This window comes from Phacochoerus africanus, chromosome 12, assembly GCF_016906955.1.
Source record: "Phacochoerus africanus isolate WHEZ1 chromosome 12, ROS_Pafr_v1, whole genome shotgun sequence".
In the NCBI taxonomy this organism is placed as follows: Eukaryota; Metazoa; Chordata; class Mammalia; order Artiodactyla; family Suidae; genus Phacochoerus; species Phacochoerus africanus.
Window position 1 is genome coordinate 49,557,028 of NC_062555.1, and position 18,812 is coordinate 49,575,839.

Here is an 18,812-nt window from a genome sequence, read left to right on the forward strand (position 1 = left end):
CCAGAATATTTCTCTTTCTCTGTGTCTTTATTGGTAAAAATGGAAATAATAACAGAATAGATCTGTTGTTGAGAAGATTCTGGAGATAATACTTCTAAAACCCTAAGCCAGTGTTTCATATATGTAAGGTTTAGGTATTATTAGATTATTATTATTAGAACTGCCTGGCCATTTAGTTAATAGATCTGCAACACCACGTATATGCTTTTCTCATAGGAAGCTGTCTATAAAGTTGGTTTAAGTGAAAGCACAAAAGGGTACAACCTCGATTTTCCTAGTCTCTTGTGTAAAAAGGATGTTTGTAGTTCATTTTTGAGACTCCTTGTAAGATACAAACACATTTAAAAAGTGTTTTGAACTACTGCATATAAAACAGATAAACAGTAAGGACCCACTGTATGGCACAAGGAACTATGGTCAATATCTTTTTTTTTTATAGTCAATATCTTGTTAGTAACCCATAATGGAAAGGAATCTGAAAAAGACTAGATATATAGATACATAGATTCAGTTATACATAGAGAGAAAGATATAGATATAGGAATAGATATCTATCTGTATTTCTATATAGCTATTCCCTTATTTATATATCTATATATTTACATATATAATGTAATCACTTTGCTACACACCTAAAACTAACAAAACATTGTAAATCAATTTACACTTCAATAAAAAGGTATTTGTTTTGAGAAGAAACTGTTTTAAAGGTAAACATGTAAATCTAATTTCACCATTCTGCTCTTTGTCAGGGTTTTGGAATGACATTAATTGTGGTTATCCAAATGCCTTCATTTGCCAGCGACACAACAGTAGCATCAATGCCACAGTTACCCCCACCATACCCTCGGCCCCAGGAGGTTGTAAGGAAGGTTGGAATTTTTACAATGACAAGGTACTAAGAAAATTTAGTTGTAGTCTTGGCACTAATCACTATGGAGAGTGACAATGCAAATCTTTCGGCTTCAAGTTAACTTTGGCTCACCTCATCACTGCAGAAAATTCTAGGCAAGAATAGTGGAGATTCACAAGCTAAATTCTCTACAGATGGAGTTCCCACTGTAGTGCAGTGGGTTAAGAATCTGACTGCAGGAGTTCCCATTACAGCTCAGTGGTAATGAACCCAGCTAGTATCCATGAGGATATGGGTTCGATCCCTGGCCTCATTCAGTGGGTTAAGGACCTGGCAATGCTGTGAGCTGTGGTGTAGGTCACAGACACGGCTTGGATCTGGCGTGGCTGTGGCTGTGTCTGTGGCTGGCAGCTGCAGCTCTGATTCGACCCCTAGCCTGTAACTTTCATATGCTGCAGATGTGGCCCTAAAAAGACACACACGGAAAATCTGACTGTAGTGGCTTGGGTTGTTGTAGAGGCACAGGTTCAATCCCTGGCCTTTCACAGTGGGTTAAGGATCCAGAGTTGCTGAAGCTGCTGCTCAGATTCAATCCCTGGCCTGGGAACTTCCATTTACCATGGGTGCAGCCATTAAAAAAAAATTTCTCTATAGAAACTGAGAGTTTATTAGAAGATATTATACAAATTGTTGTGCCCTTTGTTGCAAGGGAGAAATAGCCTTGCAAAGAAAATTGGTGGGTAATAAAATGAACTTCATTTTTTAAACCTCCATTGGGTTGTGAGAAAATTTATTTTTAGCTATAATCTTTATGAATAATTCTGACTTCTTTAGAGCAAACACTATTATCTTTGCATAATCCTTCTGATTTTTTTCCTTCCATCTCAGTGTTTCAAAATCTTCGGATTTGTTGAAGAAGAAAGAAAAATTGGCAAGAGGCACGAAAAGCTTGCATAGGATTTGGAGGAAATCTGGCGTCTATACGCAATGAAAAAGAACAAGGTATGTGGGCCATTTTACAGTCAGTGATGCTCATAAATATGTAAATTCTTCTCTAAGGTGTTAGAATGTTGCTTCCAGTAAACGATTTTTGAGGTTTTGCAGAGTAAAGGCTAGGAAGGGCAAACAAACACACCTGGAGAGCTGTTTTATTAGTTCTCTAGTGTTTTGCGTAGGAAGAGGAGGGAGTGGGATGGACTGGGAGTTGGGGGTTAGTAGATGCAAACTGTTGCATTTAGAGTGGATACGCAATGAGGTCCTGTTGTATGGCACAGGGAACAATATCCTATCACTTGTGATGGAACGTGATGAAAGTCAATATAAGAAAAAGAATGTACATCTATGTATGACTGGGTCACTTTGCTGTACAGCAGAAATTGACAGAACATTGTAAATCAGCTGTAGTAAAAATTTTTTTTAAAAGAAAGACAAGGTGTCTCTCCATTTTCATACCAAGTCTATGAAGCAGGAATCATAACTTTATTGTGAATGAGGAAATACTGCTCAGGGAGACTTGGGTCAAGGAAGTTGGTGGGTTAAGGGAAGGGCTGGGCATCAAACTGGGTCTTCCGGCTTAAATTCTGTTTTTGTTCAACCAGTTTGTTCACCAAAGAGCCTGAGAAGTAGAGTAAGTTCTAGGGATAAAATTTAAAAATTGATTTTCCATTTACTTCTCTTTTAGTCACTGGATCATGTAACTTATAATGCAATAAAACTAATTTTTAAATACAGACTTTGAACAAATTGAGAAAATTGATAAAAGGTAAAGATAAGCCAGAGCTGTGAAGAACAGAAGGAGGCAACTCATCGTTTCTAGATAGAAGATTGCAAAATTTATTGTGTTATCCAAAGAAATGTACTTGACTTCTTGACCCCTTTTCCATGGTCTTTTTGGGGACACCTTACATGAAATGGATATTAGGTTAAATTGGTCACTTTAGAAAGGATATTGACACCTGCAGGCCACTCAGATGAAAGTAATTAAACTGGTGAAGGATTTTGAAACCACAGCAAATCACAAGTGAAGACTGTTTGAAGGAGCCTGGAAAAGAAAGGACATGAACTTGGAAGGGTCATCCTGTATGACCGTAGAAGGAAGACTTAGAACCAGTGAGTAGCAGTGACAGAGAGATAGATTTAGGCTCAGAATGAGGTTATACTAATTGGATGGGCTGCTTTCTGAATTTTTGTAAAGGGCTGTGAAAATGGTTGGATTGGAAGGTACTCGAAAGAGTGCTGAGGACTCATACATGTTGACTGGTACAGAGCATGGAAGGAGCTCAATAAATATTTGTCATATGTAGGAATTGGTGCAGATGTCATGGGGGAGAGATGTGGACTGGATAATTTCTTTTTAAGCGGATTTTATTGTAGTTGATTTACAATATTGTGTTCATTTCTGCTGTACAGCAAAATGATTGTTCTGTAAATGGATAGATTCTTTTGCAGATTCTTTTCATTATGGTTTATCACCATAAACCATATGGAATACAGTTCCCTGTGTTGTACAGTAGGTCCTTGTTGTTTAACTTTGTTATATGTAATAGCTTATGTCTGCTAACTGCCAACTCCCACTCCCCTTCCCAACCCTCAGCAACCATAAGTCTGTTCTCTATGTCTGTGAGTCTATTTTTGTTTTATGGGTAAGTTCATTCATGTCATATTTTAGATTCCATGTATAAGTGATATCATATATTTGTCTTTTTCTGATGTGCTTCACTTAGTATGATAATGTCTAGTTGCATCCATGTTGCCATATAGGGTGCCATTTCATTCTTTTTATGGCTGAGTAGTATTCCATTGCGTATATGTACCACATCTTCTTTTACTCATTCCTTTGTCAATAGACATATTTAGGTTGCTACCATGTCTTGTTTATTATAAGTAATGCTGCTATGACCTTGGGGTGCATGTATCTTTTTGAATTATAGTTTTGTCTGCATAGATGCCCAGGAGTGGGTTTCCTGGGTCATACAGTAGCTCTATTTTCAGTTGTTTGAGGAATTCCCATACTCTTCTTCATAGTATACCAATTTATATTCCCACCGACAGTGTAAGTGTGTTCTCTTTCCTTGGACTGGATAATTTCTAAGTTCCCTTTTGGTTCCGAGATTCTGTGACTTGCAAAATCATTTACTGGAAAAAATGGCATATCTTACAAAATATAAGAAAGAAGAGAGTCCTTGGAACCCTGTGTGGCAGTCTCCCAAATGTTAATTTCACTCCACAAAGGCCACCATGTGCTTTCTTGGAACACATTACCCACCAAATCAACCAAGCTTTCACTGAGAACCTTTGACAAGTTCAGCCGCTTGCCAGACACTGAAAGAAAAGTGTCAAACCATAGCACACAATAAAAAAAATTTAGGAATATAATACTCATATTTCTCTAGCTGGTCTACCACATTTGGGGCTTAGCTACCCAGCAGAGAAACACAATAATTGGTTTCCTCTCTTTGCCACAAAGTGCTGATTCCTGGCATAACAAAATTAGAGCTTGGGTAATAGAGATGTGCAGAAGGAAACAATTTTCAGATAAAATAACATTATTTCTGGCAAAACAGGCACACGTTGTTGAATTTTTATTGTGGTTCTTGGCAGAAAACAAGTTAGTCCTGAAATATTGGCAGGTAGAGCTTTTCTACATTTCCTTTCAAGTTGAGAATAGGCAAGAGTTATGATCTTATTTAGGAAATAAAAATGAAAACAAAACAAATAATCTACCCATGCTTTCTTTCTTTCTGGAAAATATTAGAAGCAAATTATTATTGTTTTTACTTCAAATTCATTGAGAAATAGGCAAATCTCTGAACAGGGTGGTGGCATGTAGTACTCCTGCTGAAGGGTAAGCACGGAGCAGTGGCCCTTTTAAGGAACTCTTTGTGCATGAGTCAACAGATAATTTTTTACATTTTCCACTAGAAACCCAAGTGCTTAGCCATCTGGTTTCCTCTTTGTATCCAGGAATCATGTTTAAGCATCTATGTTTGGAAATTGTTCTATAGAGTCAGGGCTTACCCATGAGGTGTCCATCTAGTGTCCTGGTGTCCATGGCTCCCAGCAGGTGAGGTAGATGGCCTCAGGAGGCAGCTGCTGTGGTGGGGGAGGCAAGTGGGCTAGTGGGGAGGGGATGGGGGCCATGTCCATTTTACAGCTTCTGGATATTTGCCACTATCCTCTCTGCTGCAGAATTGATAAAGACACAAGCAACCATATTTGTCCCACTTTCTCTGAATTTTCTAGAATTTCTCTCCCAGTGATGTGAGCCCTTAGCAGCAGGATGTGCCTCCTGGGTTCAGGCACACTCTGTGGATGGCTGCTGACCCCTAGGAGTTGGCCACCTGGGAGGAGTTCCAACTTAGTAGCTCTTTGAGTTCGGTGATCCAGGGTGGGTGATCAACAGCCAGATGCTTTTATAAAAAGATAATTCAGTGAATTTTATTATATTTATAGTTTATACAAGCATCGTCATAGCCTAATTTTAGCACATTCCATCCCAACCCCCTAGTCCACCCCTACTTCCCCCCTCCTGTTCCTTTTGGTAACCAGAACTTTCTCAAAGTCTGTGAGTCTGTTTGTTTGTATCCCTTTTTCAGATTCCACATATAAGTGATATATGATATTTGTTTCTCATGTCTCATTGGCTTCACTAAGTATGAGAATCTCTAGTTCCATCCACGTTGCTGCAAATGCCAATTGTGTCATTCTTTTTTATAGCTGAGTAGAATTCCATTGCATATGTGTTCCATATCTTCTTTGTCCTATGTCAATGGACATTTAGGTTGCTTCCATGTCTTGGCTATTGTATATAGTATATAGCGCTGCAATAAACATTAGAGTACATGTATCTTTTCAAGTCATGATTTTCTCCGGATAGATGCCCAGGAGTAGGATTGCTGGATCATATAGTAATTCTATTTTTAGTTTTATCAGCCTAATGCCTTTTGTTTTGGAAAATAGTTTTTATTTTCATAACTTTTCTGGACGAAGAGCTCTCTTTGCCCCCTAATTTTTAGAATCAGATTATCTTATTTATGGAATCAGGACATCTGCTAACTTATTGGGGGACTGTGTGTGAACTAGAAAAATGGGCTTCCTCCTACAGGATGGTAGGCAGCCACAGCCCAGATCTGGGAGTACAAAAGAGAGAGTGGGGCACATGGGATGGACTTCAGCCTCCCCTTTCCCAGTGCCCCAGTGCCCTAATGCCCTTGGGCAGGACACAACCTGTACAACTCTCTGCAGTGACCCAGGTAAAACCTGGACTTGTATTGTGCTAACATGATGCTCAGGCTAGAGTGTGTTTTCATGATAGTGCTTTTGGATGATGATAAAGACATTGATCACATGCTCAGTAGTTGTAAATTAATGTATTTGAATATTATCTGTATTTTGAGCACCTCTCTCCAAAGTTTAAAATTACCTTGTGAAACTTTCTTTCAGCATTTCTTACGTATCACATGAAGGACTCCACCTTTAACGCCTGGACTGGGCTGATGATGTCAATTCAGAGCACACCTTCCTTTGGACGGATGGACGAGGAGTTCATTATACAAACTGGGGGAAAGGTTATCCTGGTGGGAGAAGGAGCAGTCTTTCTTATGAAGATGTAAATATCACTTTCAGGTCACCTCTCCATACACTGTCCGTTTGTTTCAAGTTGCCATATTAGGGATTAATCGTCTGTGAAAAATCTACCAGAGTACTCCTTGATCTGATTCATTCTTGCAGATTTTAACTTTCAGTCTGTTCCAGCCTTGAAGGAAGGGGTATAAATTCAGTTAAGAACTCTTCATCTTTGGGGTGCCGAGGGTAAGTGGGTGGTGACTGTGTGAAGAATAGGGGAAAGCCAGCTCCGAGGGTGGACCTATGTGGTAGTCAGCCTGTACCCTTGAACCCAGAGTTGGCAATGTTCTTGGCAGCAGCTATCCCTAAATGGCTACTGCTTTTAAAGATATAATCGTCATCATCACCATCATTATTGAGCTAGCTTTGCAGAGTGCCTGCTGTGTGCCAAACACTCTGCTAAGTTTTTTGTACATTGACCTAAAAGACAGATGATTGCTTCTTTATTTTAGTACTTTTTTTTTTTTTTTTTGCTACACCTGTGGCATGTGGAAATTCCTAGGTTAGGGATCAAACCTGCACCACAGTTGCAGCCCCTGGGCCAAAGATGTGGCAATGCAGGATCTTTAACTGGCTGCACCATAAATGAATTTCCTGTTTTACTACTTATAATCTTAGATCACTGACGTCAACTAATCAGTGTTAAACAGTATACTAGGCATTGTGAAACACATGAAGAAACATAAGATTTTATTCTTACCTTGAAAAAGAGTACACTTAAGTTAGACCCCAAGTCTCAGGTAAGAAAGAAGACAGTAACAAAGTGAAAGTGCACAATGACAAGTTCCTATCGTGGTACAGTGGAAACAAATCCAACTAGGAACCATGAGGTTTCAGGTTCGATCCCTGGCCTCGCTCAAGGGGTTAAGGATCCAGTGTTGCCGAGAGCTGTGGTGTAGGTGGCAGACATGGCTTGGATCCCGCTTTGCTGTGGTTGTGGGGTAGGCTGGCAGCTGCAGCTCCAATTCAACCCATAGCCTTGGAACCTCCATATGTCATGGGTGTGGCCCTAAAAAGACAAAAAAAAAAGAAAGTGTGTAATGAGAGGATCAGCTCTAAAGCATGATAGCAGTTAGGAGAAAAGAAACTTACAGCATAGAGCAATCTAATCAGTCAACACATATTTATGGAGCTCTTCATTTGGTGGAAAGAAGGAATATGAAGAAGCATCAGCTGTGAGTGACATTTAAACATAAAGATGAGGGGAACATGGCAAGAGGATGGAGACGGTCATGTTAAGTGGGGAAGGTGAATAAAGTCTTCAAGAAAAAGGTGTGAGGTGGGTTTGGGCAGGCGTGAAGGACTTTGGATGTCACAGGAGTCTCACACAGAAAAGAAGTAGGAACAGCTTTAGAAGATGGAAAGCAGAATTTAGAGAAATGTAGATGCCCTAGGAAAGAGTTTGGACTTGGTCAGAGAGGCAGAAAATAAAAAAATTGAGCAGAAAAATGATTTGATCTAAATCAAAATGGCACCTTTTTGATGATTTACTTGGTAGCTATGTCCAGGTAGATACATTCTAGTTAAGGGTAAGTGATTTTGTGGGGAGAATTTTTTTTTTTGTCTTTTTAGGGCCGCACCTGCCACATATGGAGGTTCCCAAACTGGGAGTCGAATCCGAGCTGTAGCTGCCAGCCTACACCACAGTCATAGCAATGGAGGATCCAAGCTGTGTCTGTGGCCTATACCACAGCTCACAGCAACACCGGATCCTTAACGCAATGAACGAGGCCAGGGATTGAACCTGTGTCCTCATAGATACTAGTCAGATTCTTTGCTCCTGGGGAGAAATTCTTTGACTCCTCATTACATAAAGAGGGCTGGGAAGTATAATGGAGTGAGATAGGGTTTACTTAGAAAGATTCCATGGATGATGAGTGGTACATTTTATTTAAAATGAAATTCATTATTGCACAGGTTTTTATTTTTAGATAAAATAGAAAAGGAGGAGTTCCCGTCGTGGCACAGCAGAAACAAATCCAACTAGAAACCATGATGAGGTTGCGGGTTCAATCCCTGCCCTTGCTCAGTGGGTTAAGGATCTGGCGTTGCTGTGGCTGTGGTATAGGCTGGCAGCTGTAGCTTTGACTCAACCCCTAGCCTGGGAACATCCATATACTGTGGGTGCGGCCCTAAAAAGACCGAAAAAAAAAAGAAAAGAAAAGAAAAGGAGGGGAGTTCCTACTGTGGTGCAGTGAGTAAGGATCCAGCATTGTCTCTAAGGTAGTGTGGGTTCAATCCCCAGCCCAGTAAAGTGAGTTAAGGATCCAGTGTTGCTGTAACTCTGTCGTAGTAGGTCACAGCTGCAGCTCAGATTTGATCCCTGCCTCGGGAACTTCCATAGGCTATAGGTGCAGCCATAAAAGGAAAAGAGGAAAAAAAAAAAAAAAAGGAGAAACAACAGAAACATATTCTGTAATCCTACAGAGAAAAATAAACAATTTTTTTCATTGGTTTCCTAGATTTTTTTTCTTTGTGTGTATAAAAATATAAAGTTTATATTCCACAAAAATGGAATCAAAACATATATATTATATTATTATTATTTCAAGACTTGTAAAATGAAGAAGGTTAAATATAGTTTGATAAAGAGTAGGAGGGATATTTTCATATGCATTTCATGGTTGAAGCATGCATGTTCTGTGAAGGGTTCCTGGGTAAGAGCAAGGATGCTGGGTAAGAGCAAGAAAAGCTAAGAAGGAAGATGAGAATGAGTGGAGAATCTTTCAAATGTAGGATTAGGGGTTCCTGATCTTTGATGCTCATGGGATAGTGAGGCTGGGAAGTTGAGAAGACACCTCTGGCCGTAGTGAAAGCTAGGGTAGCTTTCAGGGAACTAATGAGATGAATCAATGGACGAGGGAGTTCATGAGATTTCTGATTTCTCAGGACTAGCTCCCAAAGTTACCCAACTCTACTTAATTTTCAATTAAAATAGCAAGAGGTCGGTGCTACTTTAGAATTAGGACTATTCTAAAATTTGGAGGTTAGGGATAAAGGATTTTTTTCTCTTTGCTTATTCATGAATTGATTTTATTATTTTCTTATTTTTTTCCTCCCCTTCCTTGAATTGGTTTTAAATAATTGTTCAGAGTTCCTGTTGTGACTCGGCAGGGTAAGAACCCAACTGGTATCCATGAGGATATGGGTTCAATCCCTGGCCCTACTCAGTGGGTTAAGGATCTGGCATTGCCATGAGCTGTGGTGCAGGCCACACACGTGGCTTGGATCTGGTGTTGCTATGGCTGTGGGGTAGGCTGGCAGCTGCAGCTCTGTTTTGACCCCTAGCCTAGAAACTTCCATGTGCTGCGGGTGCAGCCATTAAAAAAAAAAAAAAATTGTTGATTTACATTTGGCTTTTCCCCCCTTCTCCATAAATATGCAGGCCGACTGTGTTGTTATTATTGGAGGGAAATCACGGGATGCAGGAAATGGATGGATGACATCTGTGACAATAAACGAGGTTATATATGCCAGACTCTGCCTGGTAAGTTCTATCAAACCTCGCCTGACTCCAAGAAGTAGGGTTTTTACGTATTTTTTAAGAAATGACTTTTTGTAAAAGTGTAGTTGATCTACTACATTGTGCCAATTTCTGCTGTACAGCAAAGTGACCCAGTCATACTTATATACACATTCTTTTTTTTTTTTTTTGTCTTTTTAGGGCCGCACCCATGACATATGGAGGTTCCCAGGCTAGGGGTTGAATTGGAGCTGTAGCTGTCGGCCTACACCACCCACAGTGATGCTGGATCCTTAACCCACAGAGTGAGGCCAGGGATCAAACCTGCATCCTCATGGATGCTAGACAGATTTGTTTCTGCTGAGCCACTGACGGAAACTCATATATGCATTCTTTTTTGTCATAGTGTCTTCCATCATGTTCTATTGCAAGAAATTGGATATAGTTCCCTGTGCTGTACAGTGGGACCTCCCTGCTTATCCATTCTAAATGGAATAGTTTGCATCTACCAACCCCAAACTCTCAGTCCATTTCATTCCCTCCCCTCTCTCCCCCAGCAAAAAATTTAAAAAAGAGAGAGAGAAACCAAAAAGGCTTTTTTCCCTCAATTTTGCTGTGAGCCTTAAACTGCTCTAAAAAATTAAGTTTTGCTACAAAGATGACCATTCCCTTGCACATCGACAAGTTTTGATTCTCCCTTGAATCCCTCTGTGCTGGTGACAGACCAAAAGGGTGACATTTTCTGCAATTTGTTTGTCAGTGTGCCCCCGCCTTCATTACCAGAAAGTTTGCACAGATTTAACTTGAGGTTGCACAGATTAAACTTCCAATTTTGTTGGAAATTTGGGATGCTTGCTTACCTGTACCTTTAAAAAAAAATGTCAGAGTAGGGATCCCTCAGTTCAACCTGTGTAATCTGAGAACTGTGTTGTCAGGAGACATCCTATATGCCTCATGGATTATTAGATATTCCGCGTCTTTAAAAATGTAAATCTTGGAGTTCCCGTTGTGGCTCAGTGGTTAACGAATCCGACTTAAGAACCACGAGGTTGCGGGTTCGATCCCTGGCCTCGCTCAGTGGGTTAAGGATCCGGCAGTGCCATGAGCTGAGGTGTAGGTTGCAGACTCGGCTCAGACCCCGAGTTGCTGTGGCTGTGGCTGTGGCTGTGGCTGTGGCTGTGGCTGTGGCTGTGGCATAGGCTGACGACTGCAGTTCCTATTCAGTCCCTAGTCCGTGAACTTCCTTATGCTGCAGGTGCAGCCCTAAAAACAAACCAACCAACCCTCTATATTTACATTCATATTGTATGTATTATATATACTTCTCTGTCTCTCTCTCTCTAAATATAAATTATAAGGAAAAACTAAAATATTCAGAAGTTATTTTTAGGTGGTTAGATTCTGAGCAATTTTTTCCTCATTTTTATGCTTTTCTGTATTTTGGAAAATTTCAACAAGAATGTGTTCATTATTTTTAAACTATATTTAAGTATATATGAATTAAAATGAATGACCATATATGAATTCATATAAATATGTGAAGATATATGAATATCAATCTGAATAAATACAGATGAATATATATGAATAAAAACACTTTAAAAATCCATAAGACCTGTCTTGCTGGAATTTTAGAAAATATAGAAAAGCATAAAGAGAAGAAAATTACCCACAATCTAACCACTTGAAAATAACCTCTCAATAGTTTATTTCTTCCTTATAATTTCTTAATGAGTGTTTTAATGAACAGCTAATTGGATAAAGGAGCTAATTTTCTAGCTGCACATAGCCTTTCATGAGGCTTTTTATAGCTTTATCTCAAGCTTCATTTGCCACTGGTAGCAATCCAAGACTTTTGCAATGATATTAAGACAAACGCAGCTCGCCTCAAGCTGGGAAGTGATAAGACTGTTTGCTTCCTATGAACTGTAACAGGTAAGGATCCTAGGAGTTTGTGTTTAATGCTGTTCTGCCAACACAAGGTGGCAGCAACAGCAGAAGAAAGGGGAGGCCGCCCTCCCGGCTGATTTAAAATTGTTGCCTTGGAGTTGTGGCTCAGGGGCTTAAGAACTGGACATAGTATCCATGAGGATGAGGGTTCGATCCCTGGCCTCACTCAGTGGTTTCAGGATCTGGCATTGCCGCAAGCTTCAGCATAGCTCGCAGATGCGGCTCAGATTCCATGATGCTGTGGCTGTGGTGTGGGCAAAAAAAAAAAAAAAAAATGTTGTCTTAACTAGAGTCATCAAAAGAAAGTCTGACATTTGTGGAGTGACAGAATAGATGATGGGTTGGGTTGGTATACAGTGGAACAGGTCGGAGAATTGGCCAGGGTGACATCAGCAGGCAGAGATATCTAGAACCCTAGACCAGAGGTTGGCAAACGTTTTTTGAAAGAGACAGATTATAAATACTGAGGCTTTGCAGGCCATAAAGTCTCTGTTTCCATGACTCAACTCTGCTGCAATCGTGGAAAATGGTAGACAGTCCATCAGCAGACAAGTTTGGCTGTGTGACACTGAAAATTTTTGGACACAAACTTGTATTTCATGTAATGTTTACATGTCACTAAATACTATCTCCCTGCCCCCATTTAAAGACTCCTGGGCTACAAAAACAGAAAGCAGACCAGATTTCAACCTCTGGTTGTTATTCACTGACCTCTGTTTTGCTCTAGGGCTTCAGCTAAGGCATGCAGAAACAAGACTTTTTTTGGGGGGTGGGGGCAGGTCTAGAAAGTGAGTGGCTCAAGATATGGGTGGGTCTAGAGTAATTATTAGAACCCCATGCTAAGAGATTGAGGGAGCATGATCAGAAAGTCCAAGCCGACTCTAGCTTGCAAAGGCTCCAGCCCTTGAGTCACTTTGAATATGATACGGGCTTCTTCTGGGAAGCACCTGGGAAATCATCATAAGAGTAAAGACAAGCATCAATGAACTGGGAACTATGACCTGACTTCATTCCAGAGCATAGACCAAACTCTTGAAGATCCATTATTTCCAGGTGAAGTCAAATAGATACAAACTCATGGATAGAGTGGAACAGATTGGAGAGGGAGGGAGAGGAAAACTGTCCTTGACCTTGAATGTAACCAAGATGGAAGAAAAAAAAGAAAAAAAAAGATTAGTATTGACAGGATGATGCATGCTCTTTAATTTCCAGGATTATACTTAACATTTCTTTCATCTAGATACTAGATCTCATTGTATTTGTAAGTCTTTTTGGTTTTGCAGTTTAGAAACATGATCATATATTTACCTTAATATTCTAAATAGAGTTTGGAGGTTCTTTAAATCAATCAGGAATACTCATAAAAAAAAAAGTAGAACTTTGTTCTATGAGCAATGAGGTCCTACTGCACAGCATAGGGAACTATATCCAGTTTCTTGAGATAGAACATGATGGAAAATAGTATGAAAAAAAGAATGTACGTATATATGTTTGACTGGGTCACTATGCTATACAGCAGAAATTGACACAACCCTACAAATCAACTATACTCTAAAAATGTTTTTTAAAAAATGGGACTTTGTTTTCTGGTCTGAAATGGCTCATGAAAATATTAACTGATGGTTTGAATTTGTGCTGTTCAGATTATTTTTATTATGTATGAGATACAAAAGTCATGAACTGATGGCACTCAAGTCATGTTTATTGTTAAGGGTAATGAAAATAATGAATTTTTTTTCCAGACTCATCCTTGCCTCGTTCTCCAACAACGATTCCAACAGACGGCTTTATTAAATATGGTGAAAGTAGCTATTCTCTCACGAAATTAAAGCTACAATGGCACGAAGCTGCTGATTATTGCAAGCTTCACTCTTCCCTTATTGCCAGCATTCTAGACCCCTACAGTAATGCATTTGCATGGATGCAAATGCAAGCACTTAGTGAGCCTGTGTGGATCGCCCTGAACAGTAACTTGGTAAGATGCTAGAAACAGGTGCAATTTGAATGACTAATACATTGTGATTGAATATGATTCTCTTCTGCTCATTCCTCTGAATACCCTTGTTCTGTGTAAGTATCCACTGGGCACTGGGAACAATACCAATATGACAAGACCTGATCTTTCTAGGACCCAGTGCGTCTAAGGATCTTGCAAGTTAGTGATGTCTGTCAGACTTATCTAACTTATGTGAACTCTCATATTGCTTATGAATATTCAAATTATATTCTGTGCCTAACCAGTTTTATAACCAGCAACTTGTGTCTTTCCAGTGTCACAATTATAACTATAGGACTTAAGACTCCATCAGGGACACAGTCCCTGGGCGATGAGGATATTCTTTACTTTTTGTGCAAGTCCTTCTGCAGGTGCTATCTGTCCTGAAGTTCTGCAGCTTCCATCCTTGTGTGAGAAATCTCATTTCAGTCAATTCCGCATATGCCACAACAGAGAAGGAAGGTTGGCAGAGGATGGATTAGAGTGAGGGATGCGGCACAGATCTAAGAGTGGTGCTGGAATTGCCAAAATAGTCCTAAAATGAGTTTTCTCTTATGCCCTGGGATCCATCTCTCCTTTACCCACCCATCCATCCACCTGTCCATCCATCCATCCATCCATCCATCCATCCATATATCCATTTATCCATCTGTCTAACTAGTCAACCAGCAAACTTCTTAGTACAATGAATGGAGATGTCAACAAGTAATAATACAAGTGTCAAACAGAGATATCTACAAAGTGCTACAAGAGGAGAAAAAAGGGATTCTTGTGGTGGGAGGGAACCAAGACAGCTTCTCAGAGAAAGTCAGACTCTATAGATGTAATTTAGGTTGGGGGAATGTGAGGAAGAGCTATCAAGAAGAGATAAAAGGATAGAAGGGAATTAAATGGGAAAGTCTGCTGGTGTCAGACTTCATGGAACTTCTACCTACCACAATGCAGAGATCGAAATTGACACTTCATGCAATGAGTAGTTCATAATAGGGTAGTGAACCTTTAAAAATAAGTAGTTCCATGATGATTTCTGTGTTTAAACTTAAGCACGACATTTTTATATCTGTGTTGAATCTATTTTTAGTAATTAATTTGCTTGATAATTCATATCTTTTCTTCTTACAGATATGGCTGCAATTCCCTTGCGGGTTTAAAATAGGCTATTACTTATTGTTAGAAAGATTAAATAGCTTTCCATTATACAAACAGTTATAGCTAAGACAATACTATTATTTTCACTACATCTACGGAGTTAATGATTACGTTTATTTGATTAAACCTGGTGGGCTATGAAGTTCTAACTTGAAGTAACGTATGCTTTTGATTTTGCCATTAAATCTTTGATAATTGGCTTGGTAAATTAAATATGGTGGTTAAAAAGGGAACGACTGAATGGTTTAAAAATTTATCTCTGATTAAAGTTATAGATCATCCGTTCTGAGGCTTTACTTGTAAAATCTCTTTTAGACTGTTAAAAGAATACTATTGATGTCATATTTTTGCTGTTATTGATTAATTTGTATGTGACCATAAATTTGCTTGACTAAACTTAAAAGCTAAGTATTCAAATTGAATGAAACAATTAGATTTTTTTAAAATGCCATTATGATTTTTTCTGGTTGAAAGACCACTTAACTGAAAGGCAAGAGACCCAGGCTCCTCTTTTATCTTCCCGTGTGGCCTTGTGTTAAGTCGTTGTCATTGGCCCTGTTTCAATAGCCAAACAGTAAGAAGAGTAGAAGAGGTGAAAGTTTCTTTCAGGTGTCCAAAGAGTTCAATGAAAATTACCCAATTTTTATTATTATTTCAATGATAATATAATAAATATTTTATTTGTTCTGAGGATAAGTCTTCTCTCTTGCACAGAAAGCTTGCAAATGAAGAGAGTTTTGTAGAATAAGGCATAGGTTTTTAAGTCTGTGTTTTTCACAATAGCTTCTGACAATGTATTAATAAGGATCTTTCAGGAGTAGTGTTTTTTCTTAAGAAAGGCTGCTTTTTGGAGTTCCTGTCGTGGCACAGCAAAAACAAATCTGACTAGAAACCATGAGGTTGCGGGTTTGATCCCTGGCCTCGCTCAGCGGGTTAAGGATCCAGCGTTGCCATGAGCTGTGGTGTAGGTCACAGATGTGGCTCGGATCCTGCATTGCTGTGGCTGCGGTGTAGACCGGCAGCCATAGCTCCAATTGGATCCCTAGGCCTGGGAACCTCCATATGCCATGGGTGTGGCCCTAAAAAGCAAAAAAAAAAAAAAAAAGATAGGCTGCTTTTCCTGAATTTGAACTGATGGAAATAATTTATAATGTTTTTGATTCTGAAATGTTGAAGATTCTTTGTCAATATACTTTTTACTGCTTTCTTTGTTCTGCATGCCACAGCTGCAAAAATGCCAGCTCCTTAAACCACTATGCCACAGCAGAAACTCCCATGTTTTGGTAATAAGGGAGCCAGGCTCCATGTTAATAGTTGTTTTTGTTCTTACAGACAAATAATGAATATGTTTGGACCGATAAATGGAGGGTAAGGTACACAAATTGGGCTGCCGATGAGCCCAGACTGAAGACAGCATGTGTTTATATGGATCTTGACGGCTCCTGGAAGACAGCGAATTGCAATGAAAGTTTTTATTTTTTCTGCAAAAAATCAGATGGTAATTGAATACACACAAAAAAATCAAGGGATTTGAAAGTTTCTCAATAAGCTAATACAAACCATCGTGGATATTATTTACATGTTTAGGGTAGCTTAAGGATAAGATAAAATGAATTCCTTCACTTAACGAAAGACTGACTTGACAATATACAAATATACATCGTTCAAAACAGCAGGGATAGAAAGTTTTGTTCCTTTCTAGTGTTTATTTTCTCTTTCTACAATCCTGAATTATTATTATTATTTCTATTTTAGGGCCGCACCCATGGCATTTGGAGGTTCCAGCCTAGGAGTTGAATCAAAGCTATAGCTGCCAGCCTACACCACAGCCACAGCAATGCAGAATCCAAGCCATGTCTGTGACCTACACCACAGCTCACAGCAACACTGGATCCTTAACTCACCTAGTGAGGCCAGGGATCGAACCTGCATCCTCATGGATCCTAGTCAGGTTCATTAACCACTGAGCCACGAAGGGAACTTCTGAATTTTTACTATTGAGATTATCTTCTGAATCTATGATGTTAGATTCCCCAGGAAATTATGATTACTTTTGATGTTGACAACACATCTATACCAAAATAATTTTATCAGAATGCATGTAGATTCATAGGAGTCAGTGATTTTATAGGAATACATTCCTAGAAGACAGCCATAGAATTGGACAGTGATAAGGTCCTAGAATTCTGCCTTATAGCCTTTAGTTATTATATCAATGTCAGTCATAGCTGAGAAGGGTTTTACAGGGGCTCGGGTCTTGGACAAGGAAAAGAGTGTCTAGAAGGAAGAATCCCTTTGCAAATTATGTTTGGGTGATCTTTTGGGAGAACTTATTAACATCTTTGTAGTTTCTATAGATCTGCATTCTCAGTTATGAATGTGATTGATTGCCAGATCTGGTTATCTTATTTGTGAATAAATACATACCTTCTACTGAGGTTTATTTTATTTTTAATTTTCTATTTTTTTGTCTTTTTAGGGCTGCACCCACAGCATATGGAAATTCCTAGGCTATGGTTTGAATCAGAGCTATAGCTGCTGGCCTACACCGCAGCCATAGCAACGTGGGATCCAAGCCGCATCTGCAACCTACACCACAGCTCACGGCAATGCCGGATCCTTAACCCACTGAGCGAGGCGAGGGATTGAACCTGTGTCCTCATGGATACTAGTCAGATTCGTTAACCGCTGAGCCACGACTGGAACTCCCGAAAGTATGGTTTAAATGAAAAAAAGATAAAATAAAAAGAAAATTCAATAATAGAAATGCCACATCCAAATGAATACTTTTAGAGCTTTTTAAAAAATTAATGATAGGTGATGACAACTTCCTTCATTGCTAATACATTGTTCTATGTACTATGGAAACTGCAGGTCTTGCTTTATTTTTAATTATCTTTTTATTAACAGAAACCCCTGCCACTGAACCCCCACAACTGCCTGGTAGATGCCCTGAGTCAGAGCACACAGCGTGGATTCCCTTTCATGGTCACTGCTACTACATTGAGTCTTCATATACAAGGAACTGGGGCCAAGCTTCCCTGGAATGTCTTCGAATGGGTAAGTGCCACATTCACGGTAAGAATATCGCACAGTCATCTACTCAAGAGGATCACAATACTAGTAACACTGTATATTTAAAACCTAAGGGGAGTTCTCCGGTGGCCTCATGGTGAAGGACCTGGCATGGTCACTGCTGTGGCTCTGGTCACTGCTGTGGCTCAGATTCGATCCCTGGCCTGGGAACTTCTGCATGCCATGGGCACAGCCAAAAACAAAAACAAAGAAACAAACAACAAACAACAAACCCACCTAAGGAACATAAAGGTACCTGTGTATTTTTCTTAATAACTCATATTGTAACAGAAAGGGCAACAATCATGCCCCCCAACAGTAATTTCTAACATCATAGCCTCAAAAGTTACAGAATTCTGGTAGAAAGCTCTGACTTGCTAAACAAGTCCTTCTTACTTTTCTGCTGAAATATTCTAAATTGTTGGGGTTCTCATTTATTCAGAGTGTTGAGTTTACCTCTTATCACTGATAAACTCATGTTCCACAAGTGTCCAGAGACCATTTTGCTTTGACATTAATAGAAAAGTATTTATTTGTTATACGGGTTATCTTATTTGTAAATAAATGCAAAACTCAAATAGACACGACATAGATGGACAATTTCCCTCCTAAAATAAAAACGTCAAGTAAAGTCAACTTTTCAGGTGCATTAGAAAATCTACTTATTTAAACCCTACTGAATACTTTACTGATTTTTTTTT

General features: G+C 39.3%; 1 protein-coding gene across 1 annotated transcript in view; it reads left to right on the forward strand.

Moving 5' to 3' along the window:
• The window catches only part of MRC1 (mannose receptor C-type 1), a 119,300-nt gene that overhangs the window by 84,851 nt on the left and 15,637 nt on the right, over positions 1-18,812 (forward strand). Inside the window, 10 exon segments of the mRNA XM_047755025.1 lie at positions 753-895; positions 1,742-1,772; positions 1,775-1,855; positions 6,296-6,346; positions 6,349-6,461; positions 9,864-9,906; positions 9,909-9,965; positions 13,634-13,866; positions 16,369-16,534; positions 17,947-18,096. Coding sequence (XP_047610981.1) covers positions 753-895; positions 1,742-1,772; positions 1,775-1,855; positions 6,296-6,346; positions 6,349-6,461; positions 9,864-9,906; positions 9,909-9,965; positions 13,634-13,866; positions 16,369-16,534; positions 17,947-18,096 — 1,068 coding nt within the window.